Source organism: Enhydra lutris, unplaced genomic scaffold (assembly GCF_002288905.1).
Source record: "Enhydra lutris kenyoni isolate GAN:26980312 unplaced genomic scaffold, ASM228890v2 scaffoldscaffold9, whole genome shotgun sequence".
In the NCBI taxonomy this organism is placed as follows: domain Eukaryota; kingdom Metazoa; phylum Chordata; class Mammalia; order Carnivora; family Mustelidae; genus Enhydra; species Enhydra lutris.
Genome location: NW_019154093.1, coordinates 21643943 through 21669613, shown reverse-complemented (window position 1 = coordinate 21669613; position 25671 = coordinate 21643943). Strand labels below are relative to the sequence as shown.

The 25671-nt window shown below is 36.7% G+C and overlaps 1 protein-coding gene across 3 annotated transcripts in view; it reads right to left on the bottom strand.

Annotated features, from left to right (window-relative positions):
* LOC111143384 (zinc finger FYVE-type containing 9) overlaps positions 1-25671 on the bottom strand; it is a 200155-nt gene that overhangs the window by 118357 nt on the left and 56127 nt on the right. For 2 of the 3 annotated variants that reach the window (XM_022497089.1, XM_022497090.1), the window contains exons 2-3: positions 19009-19114; positions 3875-3980 (exon numbers count right to left, since the gene is read on the bottom strand). In XM_022497089.1, coding sequence (XP_022352797.1) covers positions 3875-3944 — 70 coding nt within the window. In that variant the 5' untranslated portion in view covers positions 3945-3980; positions 19009-19114. Of the gene's footprint in view, positions 1-3874; positions 3981-13910; positions 13973-19008; positions 19115-25671 lie in introns of all 3 variants that reach the window. The other variant, XM_022497088.1, reaches the window with a different exon arrangement.

Here is a 25671-nt window from a genome sequence, read left to right as displayed (position 1 = left end):
ATTTTTAGCTAAGAATAAAAAAATATTCTTCAGACTGTTTCTATATTACATGTCACCAAATGGTAATATCCCAGAAGATTCCAAACAACAAAAGAATTCTACCTCAATCTATTAACATAATTAAAGATGGCACAGAGGCTATACTTGGTAGTGGGGGCAGGCAGTAGCAATCAGAAAGACCTTCGATTGGCTGCGTACAACATAGGGTGCAGACTAATCTAAGCTGGAAAAAAATTAGGACAAGTAATTGAGTAAGAGGGAAAACAAAGGAATTTTCTGTGGAGACAGAGTGATCTATAATCTACATGATGACTGGAATGTGGGTTACATTGATGTATTTACTTATCAAAACTGGTACAGTTAAGATCTATACATTTTAATGTATGTAAATTTCATCTTAAAAAAAAAAACTAAAAAAGGGCGGCTGGGTGGCTCAGTTGGTTAAATATCTACCTTTGGCTCAGATCGTGATCCCAGGGTCCTGGGATCAAGCCCAGCCTTCCGCTCCCTGCTCAGTGGGGAGTCTGCTTCTCCCTCTCCCTCTACCCTTCCCCACTGCTCATGCTTGTGCACATGCTCTATCTCTCTCAAATAAATAAAATCTTAAAAAAAAACAAAAACCTGTAAAAACATAACAAGCAGTGAGTAGTGGATGAAGATGCAAATGAAACAAAATTGGAACCATGTTAATTACTGCTGAAGCCGGGAAATTGGGTACACCAGAGTTTACTACACTATTCTGCCTTTTGTATGTATTTGAAATTTGTCCATAACAAGTATTTTATTTTTTATTTTTTTTAAAGATTATTTATTTATTTATTTGACAGACAGAGGCCACAAGTAGGCAGAGAGGCAGGCAGAGACAGAGAGAGAGGGAAGCAGGCTCCCCGCTGAGCAGAGAGCCCGACACGGGGCTCGATCCCAGAACCCCAGGACCATGACCCGAGCCCAAGGCGGAGGTTTCAACCCACTGAGCCACCCAGGCGCCCCAGTCCATAACAAGTATTTTAAAAAGTTTGCTATAGTATATGAAATTATACTCATAACTGTGTCACATGATTAATTAGGTTTTTATTTATATAATTATCTGAGGACACTTGGCAGAAAAATATTCATTTATCTTGTTAAATCAACCTACTTATATTCTATCAATAAGCATAATTTCATATTTACTTTTTAAGAGATTATAACCATGATGATTATTTCTCCAAGTTATAGTGCCATATGTATATTTAGAGAAATAAGAAATAATACACTTACTGTCTTTCTTGCTGTCTTCTTACAGTAAATCTAATAATCATAGTCCTGAAAATTATGGAGATATATTTTCCCCTCAATAGTAACATTAACCTTTAATGCCCTCTTAGCACCTTCTTCATGTCTCTATTTAAGCATTTACTAGACTATAACACAATGGCTTCTACCTGACTTTTTCAGACAGAAACCATTTCTCTCCATCAATGTAAGCCCTCACACACTTTGCATTGTGCCTGCTATGTAGTAGGTACACAATAAATATATGCTAAGTGAGTATCTACCATAGTCAAAGCATTGTGCTTAAGGAGCATGAAGATTAAATGATAACTCTGGCCTCCAAGAAATACATAATCTAGTTAGAAAAATAAAAAACAGGTACTGTACACATGAATATCTAATTAGCAGTACAGGACAGCATTATGCCTGGGCTTCAAAGACAATTTTATTTAAGTGTGGAAAAGAGGTCATTTTTAAGGGGGAACAAGTATAGTCCCAAACACAACAATCTGAGAGAGCAATTAGTAAATCAGTTGGGGCTGAAAAAAGAATTAGTGTAAGCAAGTAGTGAAAAGAAGCTAGAAAGCCCAGACTGTAAAGGCCATGAGACATCAAAATATGTGGAGAATGGTCTTGAATACTGAATGTTAAAATCATGAGTTGCCCAAACTTGGGCTAGCAGAGACGAGATTTAATAACATAAACTTCCTTTAAAAAAAAAAAATAATTATTTCCAACATGGTTCATGGAAATAAAAACAAAATGCTGCTTCTTACAAGAATATTTAATAATATTCAAACAAGAAAGGTAGATCAGTTATTAAAAATATCATTATTCAATTACCTACTACATGGGTATAATGTTAATTATCTAGTGTTATCACAGTCTGTGTGTGGTATATTTTTCATTTAAAGAAGAAAATTAACATAGAATGAAAAAGCACTTTATTTAAAATATACGTGGAAAGATACCAGGCTAGAGGTGGTCATTTGAATACAATTAGTACATACTAAGATCTTTAAACAATAGTTCAAAACAAATATACAATACAGTTCCAAACAAGAATTTGGCTTCTGAAGTTCTTCACCTCCTAAAAGAATTAGTTTTTATAAGCAATGTTGTATTTCTGAACTAAAAGACAATTTTTACTGATTCAACAAAAATATATTCAAAATCAACTATATGCAAAGTACCCTACTAGATCTACAGAAGTCCTAAAGAGATTGATGTAATAAACTAATAGTTTTCTTAGAGTCAATGATATTTTAGAAGTATACTATTCAAGTGATTAGGTGTAGCACCTATGTAGATATCTCATAACAAATAAATGATACACAGAGGGCCAAACCAAAGAGAAGATTGAGAAATTACCTGTATAAATGATTGAAACTGAGAGGAAAAGACCCCCTCAACCTTGGTATGTAGATCCAATAGAATCCCAAATGATTAATTTCACACTTATATGAATCCTATGGCTATGGAGTAGCTTTGGGTCATCAGTGGTAAAATATGAGAACAGTAGGCTATTCCACGTATCCTTCCTTCTCCCTTTTCCTTCCTTAAGCCCATAATTCTATACGGCTTGGTCTATTACAGACCCAAAGCAACAACATTAAAATTAATCTCTCTTCCCAACTACTATCAAAGGACAACCTAAATAACTGGATATAGTAAAGGTCTGGAGACCATTTCTAAAATCACAGACTTCAGACAGAAATACATCACTTTGTAAACTTGTTACCTGCCACTTCCAGCTAGAAAAAGAGAATACCAGGGGGCGCCTGAGTAGCTCAGTTTATTAAGCATGTCTGCCTTTGGCTCGGGTCATGATCTGAGGGTCCTGGGATCGAGCCCCATCTTGGGCTCCCTGCTTCTCCCTCTTCCTCTCTCTTATCTCACCTCTGAACCCCCAGCCCTGTGCTCTCTCAAGTAAATAAATCTTTAAAAAAAAAAAAAAAGAAGCAGAAGAAGAAAGAAAAAAAGAAAAAGAAACAGAGTATCAGGGTAGGAGGGATCTAATTAATTACAGCTTATCCATTCAAATCATGCTGACAGAGAAATTTAAGGAAAAAGTTTACCTAAATAAAGTAAATCTTAGGCAGACATTTTATCTAACCATTTTGGCAGTAACTTAAAACTATAAATCTTTTAAAATTAGGTTTAAAATATATCTTTATTGGTCAACAGGCAACAAGTTATTTTTCTAGTTTAGAAAATACAATCACACATTCTGAAGCTCTTCTTGACCATAGATCGATTGTATAAAGAAAGTTCAGGCTCTAGTATCATAATGCCTAGATACTAATCATTCTGCCACTTATTAGCAAACTAACCTCAGGGAAACCACTTACTCTCTCTGTGTCTCTCACCTATAAAATGTAGATAAGATCTACTTTCATGGGGTTATTTTAAAGATTAAATAATAAAGTCCATTTAAATGCTTTAGTATAGTATCTGGCACACAGTGCAAAAAATATTAGTTCTTCCTCTGGATACTGAAATATAATACTATTATCATTAAGTTATTAAGTCATTTTTTTAAACTGTTACATCCTCTCATAACCCCACATTCTCCATATCATAAATGTATTCAAATAGATTCACCAAAATAAATTCTCACCTTCGTTTTGCTCAAATTCATCTAATACCTTGTCCAGGTTGTAAGCTTCTGCTTGGAAATAATTCTCCATCGGTGAGGAAACACCACTCAAGAGACTTGTTTAAACCTAGAAAGTAGATCAAATTTGTATTACACTTCCAATTTCTAAAATTTAATTTATAGATATTCAACTGATAACAGAAATACAAATGATCATGAGACTACTACGAACAATTATACACTAACAAACTGGAAAACCTAAAGGAAATGAATAAATTCCTAGACAAATGCAACCTACCAACAGTGAATCACAAAGAAATAACAATTCTCAACAAACCAATTACTAATAAGATTGAATCAGTAATTAAAAACCACCCAACAGGGGTGCCTGGGTGGCTCAGTGGGTTAAAGCCTCTGCCTTCGGCTCAGGTCCTGATCCCAGGGTCCTGGGATCAAGCCCCATGTCGGGCTCTCTGCTTGGCAGGGAGCCTGCTTCCTCCTCTCTCTCTGCCTGCCTCTCTGCCTACTTGTGATCTCTATCTGTCAAATAAATAAATAAAATCTAAAAAAAAAAAAAAAACAAAAACAAAAACCCACCCAACAAAGAAAAGTCTAGGACCAGTTGGCTTCACTGATGAATTCTTTCAAACATTTAAAAAAAAAAAAAAAAAAAAAAAAAAAAAGAACTGGGGAGCCTGTGTGGCTCAGTTGATCTAAGTGTCTGCCTTCAGCTCAGGTCATGATCCCAGGTACTGCATCAGGCTCCTTGCTCAGCAGTAAGTCTGCTTCTCCATCTTCCTCTGACCCTACCCCCTAGCTCACGCTCTTGCTAACTTTCTCTCTCTCAAATGAATAAACAAAAAATCTTAAGAAAAAAATTAATAGTAATGCTTCTTAAACTCTTCCAAACAATAAGGGGGGGGGGAACACTTCTAAACTCATTTTACAAAGCCAGCACTACCCTGATACCAAAACCAGGTAAGGACACTACAAGAAAGGAAAATGATAGACTAATATTCCTGATGAATATAGACACAAAAAATCCAAAGCCAAAAATATCAGCAAACCAGATTCAATAATACATTAAAAAGTACGGGGCACCTGGGTGGCTCAGTGGGTTAAAGCCTCTGCCTTCAGCTCAGGTCATGATCCCAGAGTCCTGGGATCGAGCCCCATATCGGGCTCTCTGTTCAGCAGGGAGCCTGCTTCCTCCTCTCTCTCTCTCTCTCTCTCTCTCTGTCCGCCTCTCTGCCTAATTGTGATCTCTGTCAAATAAATAAATAAAATCTTTAAAAAAAAATACATTAAAAAGTACATAAAAAATACACTAAAAAATATGTAAAAATACATATACCAGGCACCTGGGTGGCTCAGTTGTTAAGAATCTGCCTTCAGCTCAGGTCATGATCCCAGGGTCCTGCGATTGAGCCCCACATTAGGCTCCCCACTCAGTGGGGAGCCTGCTTCTCCCTCTCCCACTCCCCCTGCTTGTGTTTCCTCTCTTGCTGTGTCTCTGTCAAATAAATAAATAAAATCTTAAAAAAAAAAATCATATACCATGATCAAGTGGGATTTACTCCAGGGATGCAAGGATGATTCAACATCTATACATCAATGTAGTACCACATTAACAAAATGAAGGATAAATCATATGATCATCTCAATAGTGCAGAAAAACATTTAACAAAATTCAACATGCATTTATGATAAAAATCCTAAACTAAGTGAGTAGAGAACACACCTCAACATAATAAAGGCCATCTACGACAAGCGCACAGTTAACATCATACTCAGCAGTGAAAACCTAAAAGCTTTTCCCCTAAGATCAAGAATAAGACTAGGATGCTCACTCTCACCACTTTTATTCAATATAATACTGGAATTCCTAGCAAAAGCAATTAGGAAGAAAAAGAAACAAAAGGTATCTGAATCAGAAAAGAGAAGTAAAACTATCTGCACCTGCTGGTTACATGATATTATATATAAAACACCCTAAAGACTACACACACACACACACACACACACACACACACACACAAAACCCTATTAGAATAAATGAATTCAGTAACATAGCAAGATTAAGTCAACACATAAGCAGTGCTTGGCTGGCTCAGTCAGGAGAGCATGCAGCTCTTGTTCTCTGGTTCATGAGTTAAGCTCCACATGTGGCACAGAGTTTTAAATTTTTAAAATTAAAATTTAATTAAGTTTAATTAAAATTAAAATTTTTTAAAATTTTTAAAAAGTGAACACACAAAAATCAGTTGGGTTTCTACACACTAACACCAAATTATCAGAAAGAGAAATTAAGCAAACAATATCATTTACAATTGCATCAAAAAGAATAAAATTCCTAGGAATAAATATAACGAAGGAGGTGAAAGATCTGTACTCTGAAGACAGTGATGAAATAACTGGAAGACACAGACATGGAAAGATATTTTGGGCTCATGGATTAGAAGAATTAATATTGTTAAAACGTTCTTACTACCCAAAGCAATCTACAGATTCAATGTAATCCCTATCAAAATTTTAATGGCATTTTTCACAAAAATTTTTAAAAATCCAATAATTTGTCTGGATTCACAAAAGATCCTGAATAGCCAAGGCAGTCTTGAGAAAGAACAAAGCTGGAACCATCACAATTCTTGATTTCAAACTATAATACAAAGCTATAGTAATCAAAACAATATGGTATTGGCATAAAAACAGACCCATCAATCAATGTAACAGAAAAGAGATCCCAGGAATAAAACCACATGTATATGGTCAATTAATTTATGACAAATGAGCCAACAATATACAAGAGAGGATAATCTCTTCAATAAATGGTGCTGGGAAACCTGGACAGCCACATGCAAAAGAATGAAACCATACACCTATCTTGTATCATACACAAAGATCAACTTAACACAAAGGTCAACTTTACTCAACATGGATTAAGGACTTGAATGTAAGACCTGAAACCATAAAACTCCTACAATAAAACAGGCAGTAATAAGCTCTTTGGCGTTGTCTTAGAGATGAGTTTTTGCATTTGACTCCAAAAGCAAAGGCAAGAAAAACAAAAATAAAAACAGGTGGAACTACATCAAGCTAAAAAGCTTCTGCACAGCTGAGGAAACTACCAACAAAATGAAAAGCAACCCACTGAATGGGAGGAAATATTTGCAAATCATATATCGAATAAGAGTTAATATCCAAAATATATTCAGAACACATACAACTTGACTGCAAAAAAACCCAAACAATCCAATTAAAAAACACACAGACAGCCAACAGACACATGAAAAGATGCTCAACATGACTAAATATCAGAGAAATGCAAATGAAAAACCACAATCAAATCACACCTGTTAGAATGGCTAGTATCAGGGTGCCTGGGTGGCTCAGTTGGTTAAGCAACTGCCTTTGCCTCAGGTCACAATCCTGGAGTCCCAGGATCAAGTCCCGCATCAGGCTCCCTGCTCAGCAGGGAGTCTGCTTCTCCTTCTGACCCTCACCCTTCTCATGCTCTCTCTCATTCTCTCTCTCTCTCAAATACATTTAAGAAAATCTAAAAAAAAAAAAAAAAAAAAAGAATGGCTACTATCAAAAAGGTAAGAAATAACAAGTGTTGGTGAGGACATAGGGAAAAAGGGACCCTTGTATGCTGTTGCTAGGAATGCAAACTGTATGAAAAAGAATATAGAGGTTTCTCAAAAAATTAAAAATAGAACTGCCATATGATTCAGCAATTCCTCTACTAGGTATTTATTTTAAAAAATGAAAATACACATACCACAACTATGTGTGAAATGATCGATATTAACTAAACTTATTGTGGTAATCATTACCAATATATATATCAAATCATTATGCTGTACACCTTAAACTAATTCAAAGTTATTTGTCAATTATATAACAATAAACTGGAAAAAAGTGAAAAAATTACATAGATTTATGAATATTTATATAATTTATAAATCTTAAATATACAAGAATAAAATCTCTTATAAATCTATTCAGACCATGGTAAACTATAAAATTTATCATCCCACTAGAGGTAGTCTAAGATCTTGAACCCAATAAAGTCTAGAAACCTATAAGCTGACAATAATCAAAATGTAATTATAGAAGACAAACTCGGTGCATTTGAACAGGATATGTTTCAAAAGATAAAATCCAGATGCTGATAGAGAAATCATTTCTTTGAGATAAAGCTACATTTCTATTTGAAAAGAAAGTTTTTAAGGAATTCTACCCAAATGGGGTGCCTGGGTGGCTCAGGGGGTTAAAGCCTTTGCCTTTGGCTCAGGTCATGATCCCACGGTCCTGGGATTGAGCCCCGCATCGGGCTCTCTGCACAGCATGGAGCCTCCTTCCTCCTCTCTCTGCCTGCCTCTCTGCCTACTTGTGATCTCTGTCTGTCAAATAAATAAAATCTTTTAAAGAATCATACCCAAATGGAACAAGAAAGTTCAAGCAACCATGGAGTATGGGGATATCAGTTCCATAATGTTAATGATGATTATGATTTGGTTATTCTTTTTAATAGATTCTTTTAAAAATAATCTCCACACCTGACCTGGTGCTCAAACTCATGACCCAGCTGAATGAGCTCAAACTCACTATCAAGCTTAATCCTCTACTGACTGAGCCAGGCAGGCACCCCTGGGTTTTTCTTTCTTTCTTTTTTTTTTTTTTTTAAAGATTTTATTTATTTGACAGAGAGAGAGAGATCACAAGTAGGCAGAGAGGCAGGCAGAGAGAGAGAGGAGAGGAAGCAGGCTCCCTACAGAGCAGAGAGCCCGACGCAGGGCTCAATCCCAGGACCCTGGGATTATGACCTGAGCCAAAGGCAGAGGCTTTAACCCACTGAACCACCCAGGCGCCCCTGCGTTTTTCTTTTTAAACTTCTTTTTCAAGTACCATTTCTAAGTCTTTCACAGTGCTAATTCATCTAAAAGCATTCAGTGGGCACATACACTAGGTGTGTCACCTACCTAACAGGATGCCAAGACCACGTAGTAGTTGTTCAGTAAATACTATCCCATTTTTCCCCTCTACTATAATGATCCCCATACTTATCTATCTCTTTAATTTCTCAGAATGTTCTTTCCAAACTGAAAATTCTGCTTGGCTTCTTACTGGCAAATAGGAAGGCAGACTGAGAGGAGATAATATTATAATTCCCCTAAAATGTCTGAGTAAGGAAAACATTAAGAGGAAAAATTTAAAAATGTAATATACTAAGGAGAATTCTCCTACATTGTTGGTGGGAATGCAAGCTGGTGCAACCACTCTGGAAAACAGCATGGAGGTTTCTCAAAAAGTTGAAATTAGAGCTACCCTACAACCCAGCAATCACACTACTGGGTATTTACCCTAAATATACAAACATAGTGATCCGAAGGGGCACGTGCACCTAAATGTTTATAGCAGCAATGTCCACAATAGCCAAACTATGGAAAGAACCTAGATGTCCATTAACAGATGAATGAATAAAGAAGATGTGGTGTATATATACAATGGAATACTATGCAGCCATCAAAAGAAATGAAATCTTGCCATTTGCAGCGATGTGGATGGAACTAGAGGGTATTATGCTGAGCAAAATAAGTCAATCAGAGAAAGATCTCCCTGATATGAAGAATTTGAGAGACAACATGGGGGGTTTGGCAGGTAGGTAAGGAAAAAATGAAACAAGATGGGATCGGGAGGGAGACAAACCACAAGAGAGACTTAATCTCACAAAACAAACTGAGAATTGTGATGGGGGGGAGGCGGGTAGGGATAGGGTGGCTGGATTATGGACATTGGGTAGGGTATGTGCTATGGTGAGTGCTGTGAAGTGTGTAAACCTGGCGATTCACAGACCTGTACCAGTGGGGTTAATAATACATTATATGTTAATAAAAAATAAAAAAAATTTTTTAAATGTAAAATACTGCTATTACAAAGTTTAAGGTAAATATAAAATGCGGTGAATTTTCTTTGACTTACAGTGTTTCTCCTCTGAGACATATAAAAGTGTGAATATTATTTCTTTCATTTTACCAATTTAAAAAAAAGCTCAGGGGATTTAACGGGTTTATTCAATTATTTCCTCATGATTATTCATTCAATCCACTTTTGTTTATGGACTGGCTCCTGTTAAATGATTTAAGTTTAGGTAGGCAAATAGGCTGCATAATAATACCTTAATAGTTTTTCTTAAATCTATCTTTATAGTTCAAAATCATTTTCATATACATGTCATTTTATTTTGATAAAAACTGCATATTTAGGGGCGCCTGGTGGCTCAGTGGGTTAAGCCTCTGCCTTCGGCTCTGGTCATGATCTCAGGGTCCTAGGATTGAGGCCCACATCGGGCTCTCTTCTCAGCAGGGAGCCTGCTTCCCCCTCTCTCTGCCTCTCGCTCTGCCTACTTGTGATCTCTCTCTCTCTGCCCAAAAAATAAATAAAATCTTAAAAAAAAACCCTGCATATATAAACTTTCTAATGCTAAGAGCACAAACGAAAATTTCTCACAAACAATGTGCTAATCTAGCACATTTAATATACATGTACAATACTCGGCGTTTCATAGTCATTTCATAGTCAAAATACTAATAAATAATTGGATTCAACATATTTATTGTGCATCTACTGTTTACAGGGTATTGTAATCAACTGAATTTTCAGACATCATCCTTAACATCAAGAAGCTTATAACTTAATTAATGGTAAACAATGCTAAATAATAAAATATAATAAATGATTTTAATAACACAGTACAAGAGACACAAAGCACTACTTGATTAATTTGTCAGATGAAATTAACAGATAAGTGCTACAGAGTAAGTACTATAAAAGTTCAAGAAATGGGCAGAACCACCATGTGGATGGTCAAGGAAGCATTATTTATGGATTTGAGGTGGGTCCAGAAGGAAGGAAAAATTTTAACAGATATTCCAGATAGCAAGATACTGAAGTGGAATTTCAAACAGGGAGAGACATACAAGGAGTTATCTAGGGATGGGCATTTATTGAGGGATCAGTGAAATTGGATCAAGAATTTGTTTATATACTTAACATTAGGACATGGATGGAGAGTTAGATAGGCTTTATATTATGCAAGCCTTGGAATGTCAGTCTGAGAAAGGTATTGTATTACTTTAAGCAATGGAAAGCACTACAGCACATTCACATAAGTTTTATTGTGATATATTGTTATAATTGTTCCTTTTATTATTAGTTACTGCTGTTAATCATTTACTTTGCCTAAATTATAAATTAAACTTTATGTATGTATGTATAGGAAAAAACAGTATACATAGGTTTTGGTACTACCTGTAGTTTTAGGCACCACTGGGGGTCTTGGAACATATCCCCCATACATAAGCAGGGACTACTGTATAAAAAGCTGGTTAAGAAGCTGTACTGAACTCCAATGATAACTACTGATTCAGGCCAGCATCAAAAATGAATGCTAAAGCCTTTAGGTAAATGGTTATTGGGGAAGAAATACTCACAGTGTCTCAAAGTATTAGTCCACAAAAAAAAAAAAAAAAAAAAATTTAATCACAAAGGAGAAAATATATGTTTATATTAAAAAGATATGATAATCACTATCTAAACCAAATGATCAACTTAGCATCACCAATTGTTTAACAATAGTTGATATAGTTTAACATGTTAAAAAGTTTAACATGATGCACCTCTTGATGTTATGCAATGAGAAGTTTAAAACATTATCAACCCAGTATTCTTGCCAAAAATGTTTAACCAGAACTGAATTCTGAAGAAACAATTTGACAAATCTAGAATCCAAGGCATTCTATAAGACAACTGTTCTGAACTTTCCAAAAAATTCAATGTTATAAAAACCATCAGTCTAAATTAAGAGAGACTAAAGAGATTAAATAATCAAATGCCATGCACGAACACTGACTGGGTCCTAGATCAAGAAAACACAAATATATACATACACAGCAAAACACCACATTTAGATGACAATCCATGAAATGTGGACTATATATTAGGTGATACAAAATATTAATACTCTTCCTTAGATGTCATAATTGTATTTTGATTTCCTAAGAGAATGTCCTTACTCTTCGGAGATGTCCGCCGAACTATTTAGGGAAGAAGTGTTGTGTTATCTGTATTTAACTTTCAAATGATTCAGAAAAATAAAAGTATGTAAATGTGTGTATGAGTGTGGGAAAGAGAAAAAAAAAAGAGAACAGAGGGAGAAAGGAAGAGAGTTGTTCAAAAAAAGAAACAAAATGGTAAAAACTAATGAATCTAGGTAAAGGATATATGGGTCTTTACTGCATTATTTTTCCATTTTTCCATAGGCTTGAAATTTTTCAGAAGAAAAAAGAATACTGAGCTGGTGGTAGGAAGCATTCCTTCTCTCTCTCAATATAGAAATTCTACAAAAAAAAAGATTATTTTAAAATCATTTATACAGTCAAATTCAAAAGTAAGAAAGGGAAATACAGATACATAAACAAGAAGCAAGCAAGCCACAGCAATGAGTGAAAACTGAAGATGTCAGTCCACAGGGGTTACAAAACTAGACAGAAACTATAAAACTAGACAGCAACAGGCCTAGGATTCGAAAGCTAACAGGGAGGACAGGAATTATTGGCTGCAAACTTCAGAAGTTTCTGCTGTGGAAGGGGCCACACTGGGCTCTCTGAATAAAGCCAGCAGCTGGGGAAAAAAACTATGCCAAGTGGCTCCAAGACTCAGCGATGGAACAGGAAAGAACAGAATGCCAGTAAAATCAACTTTCAGAAATTAGAATTCCTATCCTGACCCTCACTCATGACTGGGAATGATATTAAGTCTTTCTATTCCTGACTATAACATGGTTTATCTCTATGCTTACTCAACTCTTCCTGTAACTTGTAATAATAATATCTGTAATTTAAAAAAGTCATTAAATACGGGATAGTAGAGGGAGGAGGGTGTACTTGACAAGGAGCAGTACAAGGGAGATCTCTGTGGTGATGGAATTGTGTTCTATCTTCAACTACAATGGTAGTTGACAAATGGGAGAGATACACATTCATGAATATGCTCACAGCAGCTTTAATCATAACAGCTAAAAGGTCGTAACAACTAAATATCTATCAACTGATGAATGGATAAATAAAATGTCCATTTCCTGGTTTTTATGTTTTCTATAGTTATGTAAGATGTAACCAATGAGGAAAAACTGGGTAAATGAAGGGCACACAGGAACTCCTTATACTATTTTTACAACTTCCTGGGGGTCTATAATTACTACAAAATAAAAAGTTGAAAAAATAGTAATAAAAGGGAAAAAGTTATGAAAAATTCAATAGACATGGGAACAGGATGAAGAGAGCATCTGTGTAAAGGGGAGTCAGAGTCCAAGTGTGGTAAAATAGATGTACTCATGTTAGGGTGGCCCAACATAAGGTGTCAGAGACCCAGCAGGGTGAGGAAGCCGTCTGTGCAGAAGGACAGCGCAGCATGGGGTGCCAGAGCACAAGAGAGGTAAGGAAGGCATCCACATGAACGGGACGGTCTGGCCTGGGGATAAGAAGAGTCCATAGGCAGGAGGGGTGAGGAGATGTAAGAGTGCAGCCCAGAGTGGCAGGTCGGAGCCTGAGCAAGATAGAAGGGCCAGGGGAAGGAGAAGGTGATAGGAGATTGGTTACATGTAGAGATGGATCAAATAAGTGACTATGTGAAGGGCAACAGGGGCAAGGTTTCTCACTGTTAGAGAAAAGAGTTAAATGCACAAAAGGTGACAACCAGAAAGAACCCTGCAGTGTTGGTTTGGAATTTGAGATATAAGTATGAACTCACAGACTGCAAGAAACATTAATAGTTATAGCAACAGATATAGATATAAATGTATGTGTGTCCACCCACAATAGATACAGATGTAAATGTATGTGTCACGCACAACAGATACAGATGTCAGTGTATGTGTGTTCACACACAACAGATACAGATGTAAATGTGTGTGTGTGCATATTCTCTAGCTCTGTGCACAGGATCTTGGAGAAGCAAAACTCCATCTCTACTTCAAGTAGCTATGAGCATATACCTCACACCAGATTTGGTGTGCAAAGGAAGCAGGGTTCCATGGGGAAATGGTTGATTCCAGAGCTGGAGTAGAAAAAAATACAAGAGCTTTGATGAGGATATAGGGAAATATGAGCTCTTAACACATTACTAGAAGGAAAGTAAAATGCTGCTGCAACTTTGGGAAATAGTTTGGCAGTTTCTCAAAAAGTTAAACAGTGTTACCTTATGGCATAGCTATTCCACTCCTAGGTTTATACCCAAGAGAGATGGAAAAATATTCACACAAAAATTCATCCCCAAATGCTCACAGCAACATCATTCACAACAGCCAAAAGGTGGAAACAACCCAAATATCTATCAACTGATAAATGCATGAAGGAAGTGTAGGATGGTTTATCAACAAAGTGGGATATTATAGGGCAATAAAAATAGATGATATATTGCTATATGCTACAACAGAATGAATTTGGAAATATTAAGGTAAAGAAGCAGAAAAGCTATATATGATTCCATTTGTATGAACTGTCCAGAATAGACAAATCCATAGAAACAGAAAATTAATTCATGATTGTCAGGTCCTGGGGCGGGGGTGGGGGGGTTGGAGGAAAATGGGAAATGACTACTAATGGATAGAAGATTTCTGTTTGGGATGATAAAAATGTTCTGGAACTATACAGTGGTGATGACTGACTGCACAGTTCTGTAAATATACAAAAACCACTGGACTCCACACACTTTAAAAGAATCAATTTTATGGTATGTGAATGATATTTCAATTAAAAAAAAAAAAGAACAATTTTGAATATCTTATATCCTGGAAAGCAAGTATGTGTTCTAAGAATGATGGGGACATGTCAAAAGGACACAGAAACCAGCCTGAAAGAGTTCCCACAGGCTAAATAAGAAAATCAAAATAAATAATGATATCAATGGATTATATCCCACTGAATAAAAAAGAGAACCATGAGTCTTTGCATTATGAATGAATGAATCCCAAGTGTGATGAGGAAGGGATATTTAATAGCTTCAAAGTTCCTCCCCGCAAAAATACTAATTACCAAAGGAAAAAAAAGAAGAGTAACTTGAGCAGCAAAGCCTGGCAGACACCACCTAACACAAGTATCAAAGTGAGCATCATCAATAATGGGTCAAATGGAAATCTGTGCTCTTTGACAGGCTGCAATGAAAAGGACACAACAATGTCAATACCGGGAGAGGTGAGGTAGTGAGTGGGGGCAGTCGGGGGTTATGGGAATGCCCTTTAATTTCTGCGCAATTTTGCTATGAACCTAAAACTGCTCTTTAAAAAATAATATGTATTAATTAAAAACAAAAGTAGCAGGGCACCTGGGTGGCTCAGTGGGTTGAAGCCTCTGCCTTCGGCTCAGGTCATGATCCCAGGGTCCTGGGATTGAGCCCCAAGTCAGGCTCTCTGCTCAGCGGGGAGCCTGCTTCCCCTTCTTTCTCTGCCTGCCTCTCTGCCTACTTGTGATCTCTGTCTGTCAAGTGAATAAATAAAATCTTTGAGAAGGAAAAACAAAAACAAGAACAAAAAAACAAAAGTAGCACCAATTCTGTGATATTCCCACAAAAATGCATAACTTGAATCTAGTCAGGAGGAAACATCAGAGAAACCACAACTGAGGAACATTATACAAAATAACTGGTTTGCGATCTTCAAAAGTGTCAAGGTCAAGAAAAGTCAAAGACTGCAGAACTGTTCCAAAGAGAAGGAGACTACAGAGACATGACAACTAAATGCAACACAGGATTCCAAACTAGATCCTCTTGGTATAGAGGACATTATTTGTACATCTGGCAAAACTTGAATAAGATCTGAGAATTAGATGGTGATAATGAATCAAAGTTAATATCCTTATTTTGATAATGTATTGTGGTTAGGTAGGAGAATGTTCCTATTTGCCAGAAACACAGTTTCAAAGGGGATGGGGCACACGCAGCTAGCAATTTATTCTCAAATGGTTCAGAGAAAAAAGTTCTTTGTACTTGTCACTTTCCTATAAGCTTGAGATAGTTTAAAATTTTTTTAAATGCACCAAGTGTCTATCATATTTTAAATGTCCAGAGCACTTTCTTTTTCTAATAATTTTTATAGCATCTTATTTCATGAATACAATTTCTTCTCTTACCTCTCTGATGCAATTGCTAATTACCCATTGTTTGTTGGTTTTTTTTTTTCTCAAACTTTCTTCTATTTCCAGTATTATTTACTTCAAGCTCCTTTTTTGTACTCTTGGTCTCTTTCTCATTGGATCCTTTCCCAAAATGCCTATTTATTGAATAAATGGAAATACTAAAAGCCAACTGCAAGATCTGCATACTTGGCTTCTCAACCAGGTGGCTTCAACTGCATGGTGATCAGGTGGGAACACAGCAATTTCATGGGAGACCTCTAAATGCCAGTATAGGTAAGTGTTTTCTTTAGACTCTGTAGAAGACTCATATAATCTTCTATAAGGGAGTAACAACATGTAATACCAGACAATTACCTTCTGAAAGAAAAGTAGAAGAAGGAGCGAGGGGAAGAGTCTTACTTTTCAATATAAATGATTTCCCTTAATCCCTCGGCTTTCACTATGATGCCTCATCCTTGATCTGTAATGTTTAGTGTCCATAAGTCTTGAGCATATTTAGTTTCATTTTCTTTTTTTTTTTTAAGATTTTTATTTATTTATTTGACAGAGATCACAAGTAGGCAGGAGGGGGGGGAAGCAGACTCCCTGCTGAGCAGAGAGCCCGATGCGGGGCTCAATCCCAGGACCCTGGGATCATGACCTGAGCTGAAGGCAGAGGCTTTAACCCACTGAGCCACCCAGGTGCCCCTAGTTTCATTTTCTAAGGAAAAACCTGAGGTCTCCTGAGGGCTTGGGAGAGGGACAGTCTTCTCACTGCATAAGCTACGTCTCCCAGAGGATTTAAATACTACCTCAGGATTCATTTTTTAAATTAATTAATTTATTTATTTTAAGAAGGCTCCACACTCAATGTGGGGCTTGAACTCACAACCCCAGGATCAAGAGTCACATGCTCCACCAACTGACCCTGCCCGGTACTCCTTATATCAGGATTCTTTACTTGTCTTCTTATTAAAGCTTCCAACTCTTTTTCAAAATAGAAGTCACTAAATATTATACATGTGTATCTCAAAAAAGAAAATAATTACTTAACTTACTGGTTTCTTCCTGAGGACCTCTTTTGTTGTTGGGCTTCTAGACCTCTTCTTTTTATTCTATTGACTATAGAGTCCTTTTGGACACTCTCTTGGAATCTCAGTCTTAGGTGGTGCCACTTTTAAAGCACTGATCTGGTTGTTCCCTTTATGTTTTCTTCACTGGTACGTCCTCTTTATGCTATCTACTAATTATAATGAACATGTGTATTCCCTGTACCAAACATTACTGAGCATCTATTATGTTTCAGGCACTGTCCTAGTCATTAGATTACAAGACAAATAAGACAATGTCCTTGACCTAACAGTACCTAATATCTTATAGGGGAGATGGATAAGTAAACTTAAAATATAAAACATTGTGCCAATTGATATATACACTGAGTACTATGGAGCCAAAGAAGAGGTAAAGCTAAATCAGACTGAGATGAGGGTGTACTTCTGGGCTACTATGACAAATATTCTAATAACTGATTACCCCTGATTATTTACTATTTATTACTGTTGATAGTTTTTGCAGTGGCTTGAAAACTTCCTAAAGAGGTAATGCCTGGGGGCACCTGGGTGGCTCAGTCCTTTAAACATCTGCCTTCAGCTCAGGTCATGATCCCGGAGTCCTGGGATCATGCCCCACATCAGGCTCCATGCTCAGCAGGAAGCCTGCTTCTCCCTCTCCCACTCCCCCAGCTTGTGTTTCCTCTCTCACTATCTCTCTCTCTCTCTCTCTCTCAAATAAATAAATAAATAAAATCTTAAAAAAAAAAAAAAAAAAGGTAATCCCTAAAGAATATGATTTTGCCCAGTAAAGGCATAAAAAGGCACTCCCTTCACATACCCTCACATGAGGTAGTTAGGGTACAAGAACTACTCTTCCAGCTGCAGGCCTAGAAGTTTTGATGGAGAAGGCACTACTGAGTGCCCCTCCGCTGGACTCTCAACTAAAGAGAAAAGGAGTTGTCTCGTATCACAGAGTTAGACCCATCCCTCCATCCTCAAAGTTTACATGAAAAAAATCAAAGAACTCAGCCAGAGTATGCAACATGCCATTAGTGAATGGCATAATCAGTTTCTGAAACTAATCCCACCCACATAGCCTCCACCCCCATCACCATTTTCTACCCCTTCAGTAATTGTAAGACCTGAAAGAAATCAAACATGATTCCTAGTCAGGGAAAAATAATGATTCCTACTCTACAAGAATTAGTAAAATACTTCCAATTTTCTATTGGAAATTGTTGTTTTTCACAGTTAGTCTAAAAATACAAAGTAAAATAATTTAATTAAATTTATATTTGATTCCCTGCCCCGAAATTAGCTTTAATTGTTTAACTCTTACATGATGACTAAGAAATAGAAATAAGATTAATTGGATTTGGGGCACCTGGGTGGCTCAGTGGATTAAGGCCTCTGCCTTTAGCTTGGGTCATGATCCCAGGGTCCTGGCATCGAGCCCCGCCTGGAGCTCTCTGCTCGGCCAGGAGCCTGCTTCCCTTTCTCTCTCTGCCTTCCTCTCTGCCTACTTGTGATCTCTGTCTATCAAATAAATAAATAAAATCTTAAAAAATTTTTAATTAAAAAAAATAATAATAAAGATTTATTTTTTTTTCTCTTAACAGTATTGCTCAAATCCATGTTCTTTTTCATGCTGAAATTACCTTTCTATTTTGAAAATGGAAGTTGACTCCAAAAGGAAAAACCAAGCACTGGCAGCGAAATTATAATTTTTGACATAATTCGACAGTAATTTAAAAATACCCCTTTGCTTTGGATTTAAGTCAAGTCTTTTTTTAAGACCACACTCTTGATTTAACAAGAGGCAATGTTATAAATGAAGCAAACAGCATATATACATAAGCATTATTTCCTATAGATTGAGTTGTTTTCTTAAGTTCAATCTCTAATAGAAACAGAACACTGGTTTTCTTACCTTTTTCCCCTTACACACGTGATATGGAACAGACTTCCCTGTGTTTACTCATGATGCTTGCCGCACCACCAGCCAGTCCTGCTGATTCAGTATGTTCTGTTTGATCCTAAAGAAAAAAAAAAAAGACACACATTGCTCATTACATTTGCAGAAGGAATAAGCCCTAATTTTCTCCATATAAACCTATCATAGCCAAACAAATAAAAACTATGGGCTTAAACAATAAATTACAGTTACATCTTCAGATTCAAAGACCTAGCCAGCATGAAATGCAGCAGTCACATTTAATCGTGTAAGAAGGCCAAAAGTTAAACGTTTCAATAAACAGTTAAGAATTTTTTTAACATTTCTTATTTTCCATGGATAATACAAAGTGAAACATTAAAGGCAGACACTTTCTACCCAATGGTTTTAACTACGTTAATTCATAAAAATACCACTTATTTTGTATTACAATAAGCCCTCCAAGAATTCAAAGCTAGCAAAACTGCTGCTTTACTAGGATGTGGGATTTTTTTTCTGTACATACAGAATCCTTAAATTGAGATTCAGAGGCTTCCCGTTGAGATTTTTATTGCCAAACAACTGTTTTCCCTACAAATGGAATCTCGTATGATTCCAGCCCTCTTCCACTGTTTAGAAGCAATGGCTCTATTAGCCCAATATTAACCTTTACTGTCAGAGGTATGCAAAAAATAAAGCTGCCAAAGCTTCTTCAAATGTTATTTCCTTCTTCTGAATATATGACAATATCCATGAAGTTACAATAGTCCAATTTAAATACCTTTGTAGCTGCTAAGAGATAATTTAAAACTCTATAAGAGACTCATTTAGTCTTGAACAAGATTAGTAATTGTAATCAGAATAAAATTAAGAATCTCATATTATCTGTAAGGGCCTATTTAGCCAGAGCAGCTCCATCCGGTTAAACAGTGATTTTGTTGTTTATGCAGTAAAATTTAAACTGACCTTGCCCCCCCACCCCCGGAACTTACTTAAAAACAAGTTCCAGAAACCAGTCCCAGGAAACAAAGCCCAGATACAAGGGTGGGCAGGCCAGGTGGAGGTATCCAATCAGTGGGGGCGCATACTGTCTCCCTAGCTACCAAGGAATATGGGCCCCGCCCTTTGGGTGCCTTTTGGGCGCCAATTCTGACCAAGGTGATAGGCTAGTTCAAATATCTACTATAGGGTAAATTGTAATTCAATTGATTCAATTGGTAACTTACATTGACCTAACATGACTGTGCAGCTTTCTCTGTGTGTTACAATCTCACTGGCCACCTGTGCGTGGTCAGGCCCAACCACATGGCCTTTGCCCTTAAAAGCTAGTCTGTAAGGCAGAGACAGGTTGCCTCTTTGCAAGAGACGCCCCGGCCAGTCTGTTTGATTCTCGATGCTTGGCAAGAAATAAAGCTTTGCTTGACCTTCGCTTTGTATCAGTCTCGCTCCTTTGATTACGGACTCAACATTATCCATATAAAATATCTAACAAATAATCATAGCATTTCAGAACAGGAAAGTATCTTACATATGACCTAATGAATATCACTTAATTTTAAAGATAATAGGAACTAAAAAAAAATTTCCTGGCATTATTGCAAATATAATTCCATTACCTGATGTGAAAATGATGTACTTATTAAAAAATGGAGAATAAGAAAAAAGCTAAAATTCAAGTTTCCAGAGGCCAATAAAAAATATGGAATGAAAACCACTGGTGAAAGATTTTCCAGGGGCGCCTGGGTGGCTCAGTGGGTTAATAAGTCTCTGCTTTCGGCTCAGGTCGTGATCTCAGGGTCCTGGGATCAAGCCCCATGTCTGGCTCTCTGCTCAGCAGGAAGCCTGCTTCTCCCTCTCTCTCTCTGCCTGCCTCTCTGCCTACTTGTGATCTCTCTCTCTCTCTCTCATTCTGTCAAATAAATAAATAAATAAATCTTAAAAAAATTTTTTCCAATCTTGAGAACTTGAAAAATATATGTATGTTACATTCTAAATAAGAGGGGCTGCTGATACTCAGAACCACGCTTACATCTATCAAATAAGGAACAAAACCACATCAGAAATAGGAAATGGCTATATGAGGAAAAGTACCAAGGTCAAAATAAATGAGGCAAAAGTAAGGTCCTCACCTTTAATTAAACTATTTAACTGAAGATTTTTTTTTTTAACAAATAAAATTAACTCTAGATTCAAAGTCAAATCCTTTATGTCTGTATCTGTTTTGATGTGTGAGGCAAGTCCAATAATATTATGTAACTGTCTCAAACATCATCGTTTTTTCTTCTGGAATTTTATCCCTCTTACCTTTAGCCTCAGCTGGCAAAGCCTTAAGTCTGGTTAAATTACTGCCTACCTAACTCCATACATTACCCCAAGAAGCTTAAATGTGTCTAGAGGAAAATCGCACAAGGAAGAGACTGCTCTCAATTTCACATTTGTGACTTCACACTACATTTCCCTTAGTCAATATACTTTCAACCCTGTGCCTCATTCTTATCTTCTGATATGCCTGGAATCCCTCAGCTCAAAGCTTTCATAATTCAATTCTTTCAAAAAATAAATCTTTAAGTTTCCTGCAGGACAAAGAATAACATTACTTGGCTACATAAACTATGGCAGAATACCAGCATATCTAACCACTTCTTGTACAGACTTCCAACCAATTTCTTTTTCAGCACTAAACCTCACCTAAGCCTTTAGAGATTCCTAGAGCCTCCACAAGTTTCCCTAAGGTTCTGTAGGGGTGTACACTTACTTCTCATCACATCTCCCTCCACAATGTATTGCTTCTTCAGTTCTAAGACCTTTATTTTACTTTTTCCATTCACTGAAACCTCCCACCCAATGCTGTTTCCTTTTCTGTTGTTTCTTCCTATCATTCAGTGAAGTTTTAGGGAAGAAAGAAAATAAGTGTGTTGGGGGGTGGGGGAGGGTCAATTCATCCTATTGAGCCACAAGTCTCCAATCTTATCTTTGAGAACATATAATGGAATATAATACTATATTCTTTCCGAAAAGTAGCCTTAAAAGTTGCCAATGCCCTAGTAAATAAACTGATAAATAGTTTAGAAAAACAATAGGAGAGATAAATAGACAAGTAACAAGTAGTGCCTCCCTCACCTCACCTAAAAACGTGCTTTCCAGATAAGAAACAGTATCTAGGGGCGCCGGGGTGGCTCAGTGGGTTAAAGCCTCTGCTTTCAGCTCAGGTCATGATCCCAGGGTCCTAGGATCGAGGGGATCGAGTCCCACATCGGGCTCTCTGCTCAGTGGGGAGCCTGTTCCCCCCCCCCGCCCCGGCTGCCTCTCTGCCTACTTGTGATCTCTGTCTGTCAAATAAATAAATAAAATCTTTAAAAAAAAAAAAGAAACAGTATCTAGTACTTTTTTTTGCCTTTTTTTTTTTTTTTTTTTAAGAATCTAGTACATTTTGCCTAGAATGAGCGCTTTACGGTAGAGCTTTTTCATTGCCTTTTGGCATTATGGAATTGGTTTTTGGAAGGAACAAAAGAAGTTTAATAACTGGAGAGATATATGACATAAAATACAGTATAAAATGTTTTAAATACAGTTCAAGATACACAGAAAAAAAATTTTACAGAGTGCCTTCAAGATTCTGCTCAATATCACCTCCTAAAGTGAAATGAATAATCACTTAGTTCTCTATGTTCTCAGAATACATTTATAACACATTTCACGTTGCATGGTGATTTCTTCCTTTATGATCTGTTGCACTCCACTACACAATAAACCACTCAAGGCAGGAAACCCTTTATTTATCCTTTCATCCCAAGACGCCAACAGTGTTGTCATATAGAGCAAGTATTCAAAATATCCAGGATTATTGAATTAAGTATAGCATATAACACATCTCCCATGACAAGGATTCCAAATAAATACCTCCTAATTATATCTCCCTCCTTCTATTTCTACAACTGCCATATTTTAAGCCCTCATCAGTTCTCACCTTATCCCCCTCCTATCTTGAACCTACTTAATGGGACATCTCTAGATGTCAGTGATGCATCTTCATTTGTCACCACAAATAAAACCCAGATTGATTGTGCATTTCTAGCTAATGGATAAATTCCCTTATTCTCTTCCCCAAGAATGAAGTCCAGATTTTTAATATGGCAATAGAGATCCTTTCAGAACTTGGTCTCTGCCTCTTTTCCAACCTATTCTCCCACTACGTCCCTAAACTCCAATCACACAAAAATACCCATATTTCTTGTGAGATCCTTTCTCATGCTTCTCTATCATTGCATGTTCTATGCCTATATTGAGACACTTTTGCCACCCTTCTTTACCTAGCTAATGTGCATTACCTAGGTTCAACTCAAACTCACTTTCAATACAACCTGGGAAGCCTTCCCTGATTCTCTATAGGCTATTTTAGAAGAGTCATCCTATACTCATGTCATGCCTTCTCTCCAGAAATGGCAGCACTTACCAAATTAATTTACATTGTCAGTATGCCTGTCTACCTCCCCCACTGAACTGTCAGTTCACTGAGAACAAAGACTATGTCTTCATTCTCTGTAACCCAGGGCACAGTATTCAACAAATGTTTCGTGAAAAGGTAAATCAAATGAAATTAATGAAGTCCATACTTAATTAACTTCATGATGAAGATTTCTTCCACTCTGATAAATATCTGTGAATGTGTGTGTTGTAAGAGAAAGACAGTAAGCAAAACATGCAAGGGAAAAACAAAAACAGGGAATTCTCTAGTGGGAGAGGGGGGAAAAAGGGACAAGGATTTATATAACTGATAAATGTGTTTTTTTTTTTTTTTAAGTAGGCTTCACACCCAATATGGGGCCTGAACTCACAACCCGGAGATCAAGAGTCCTATGCTCTACTGACTGAGCCAATCAGCCACAATAACTGGGAAATTTTATCATTACTCTATAATTCAGGCACTTTGACACAGTAACTACATTCTAGAGATTTACCTTAAGGAAATAATGGGATAAATAGAAAAATATGAAATAACTGTTAAATTGATGTTAAAATAGTAAAATATTGGGAAAATCTACATGTCAATTGAAAGAAGCCATTTATAAAATGGTACAAATTGTAAGACTTCATATTTGGGGAAAACTTAAAAGTTTTTTTTTTTCAAGATTTTATTTTTAAGCAATCTCCCTACCCAACATAGGGCTCAAACCTACAACCCCAAGATTAAGAGTTGCATACTCCACTGCCAGGCGGTCCCCCAAAACCTAAGTCTTAAGAAATATACACCAAAATATAATTTAAAAATCTCTTGGTAGTATTTGGGTGATTTACATTTTTTTCAATCTTTTATAGTCCTAATTTTTCTTGGAATGAATGTCTATTATTTGTTAATAACAGGAAAGAATATCAAGGATACATGAATGTCAATTAATAAAAACCCAAATTAGGAGTACCTGGGTGGCTCAGTCAGTTAAGCATCCAAATCTTGGTTTTGGTTTAGGTCATGATGTCAGAGTCCTAAGATGGAGCCCCACATCAGGCTCCAGGCTCAGCATGAGATCCTTTCCCCCATCTCTCCCTCCCCCTTTGCTCCTCGCCAACCCCCCCCCAGCTCTCTCTAAAATAAATAAAATCTTAAAAAAAAAAAAATCCCAAGCTACTTAAATTTTTACTTTCAAATATGAAAACTGAAAAAGGAAGGAAACAGGAAAGACAAGGATTTTAAAAGATTATCTCTCTGGGATATATAACAGAAGATTACAATTTTAACTATATATGGGGAAAGAGAAAGAAGAATCATCTAAAATTTACAAACCAATTTTTTTTTTTTAATAAACCTATAAGGGCAATGACAGGAATAAAGATGTTTAAAATATAAAATGCAAGTGATTTATAGGAATCTCTGATGTGGACATGTTTATAACAGAAGAGATTTATGAAGGTAATACAGATCTTTTTCAACTTACGATAGAATTATGTCCCAATAAAACAATCGTAAATTGAAAATTTTAAGTCTAAAACACATTCAATACACCTAACCTACCAAACATAATAGCTTAGCCTAGCTTACCTTAAGCATGCTCCCAGCACTTAATTAGCCTACAGCTGGGCAAAATCATCTAACAGCTTATTTTAAAATAAAGTGTTGCATATTGTACTGAAAGTAAAAAAAACAGAATGGGTGTTTGGGTATAGAATGGTTTTAAGTGTATCACTCTTTACCCTTGTAATCACATGGCTGCCTAGGAGCCATGGCTCACTGCTGCTGCCCTGAATCACAAGACAGTATCATACCACATATCACTAGCCTGGGAAGAAATCAAAATTCACAATTTGAAGTATGGTTTCTACTGAATGTGTACTGTTTTTACATGATCCTAAAGTAAAAAAAAAAAAAAAAAAATCACAAGTCAAACCACTGTTAACTAGGGAAGACTCCATAATTTCCACAATCCTGGCCATGGATTAAAAAGAATACGAAAGGGACACCTGGGTGGCTCAGTTGGTTAAGCCACTGCCTTTGTCTCGGGTTGTGATCCCAGGGTCCTGGGATCAAGTCCCACATCGGGCTCCTTGCTCAGCAGGGAGCCTGCTTCTCTCTCTGCTTCTGCCTGCCACTCTGCCTGCTTGTGATCTCTCTCTCTCTCTCTCTTTCTCTCTCTCTCTGACAAATAAATAAATAGATAAAATCTTTTA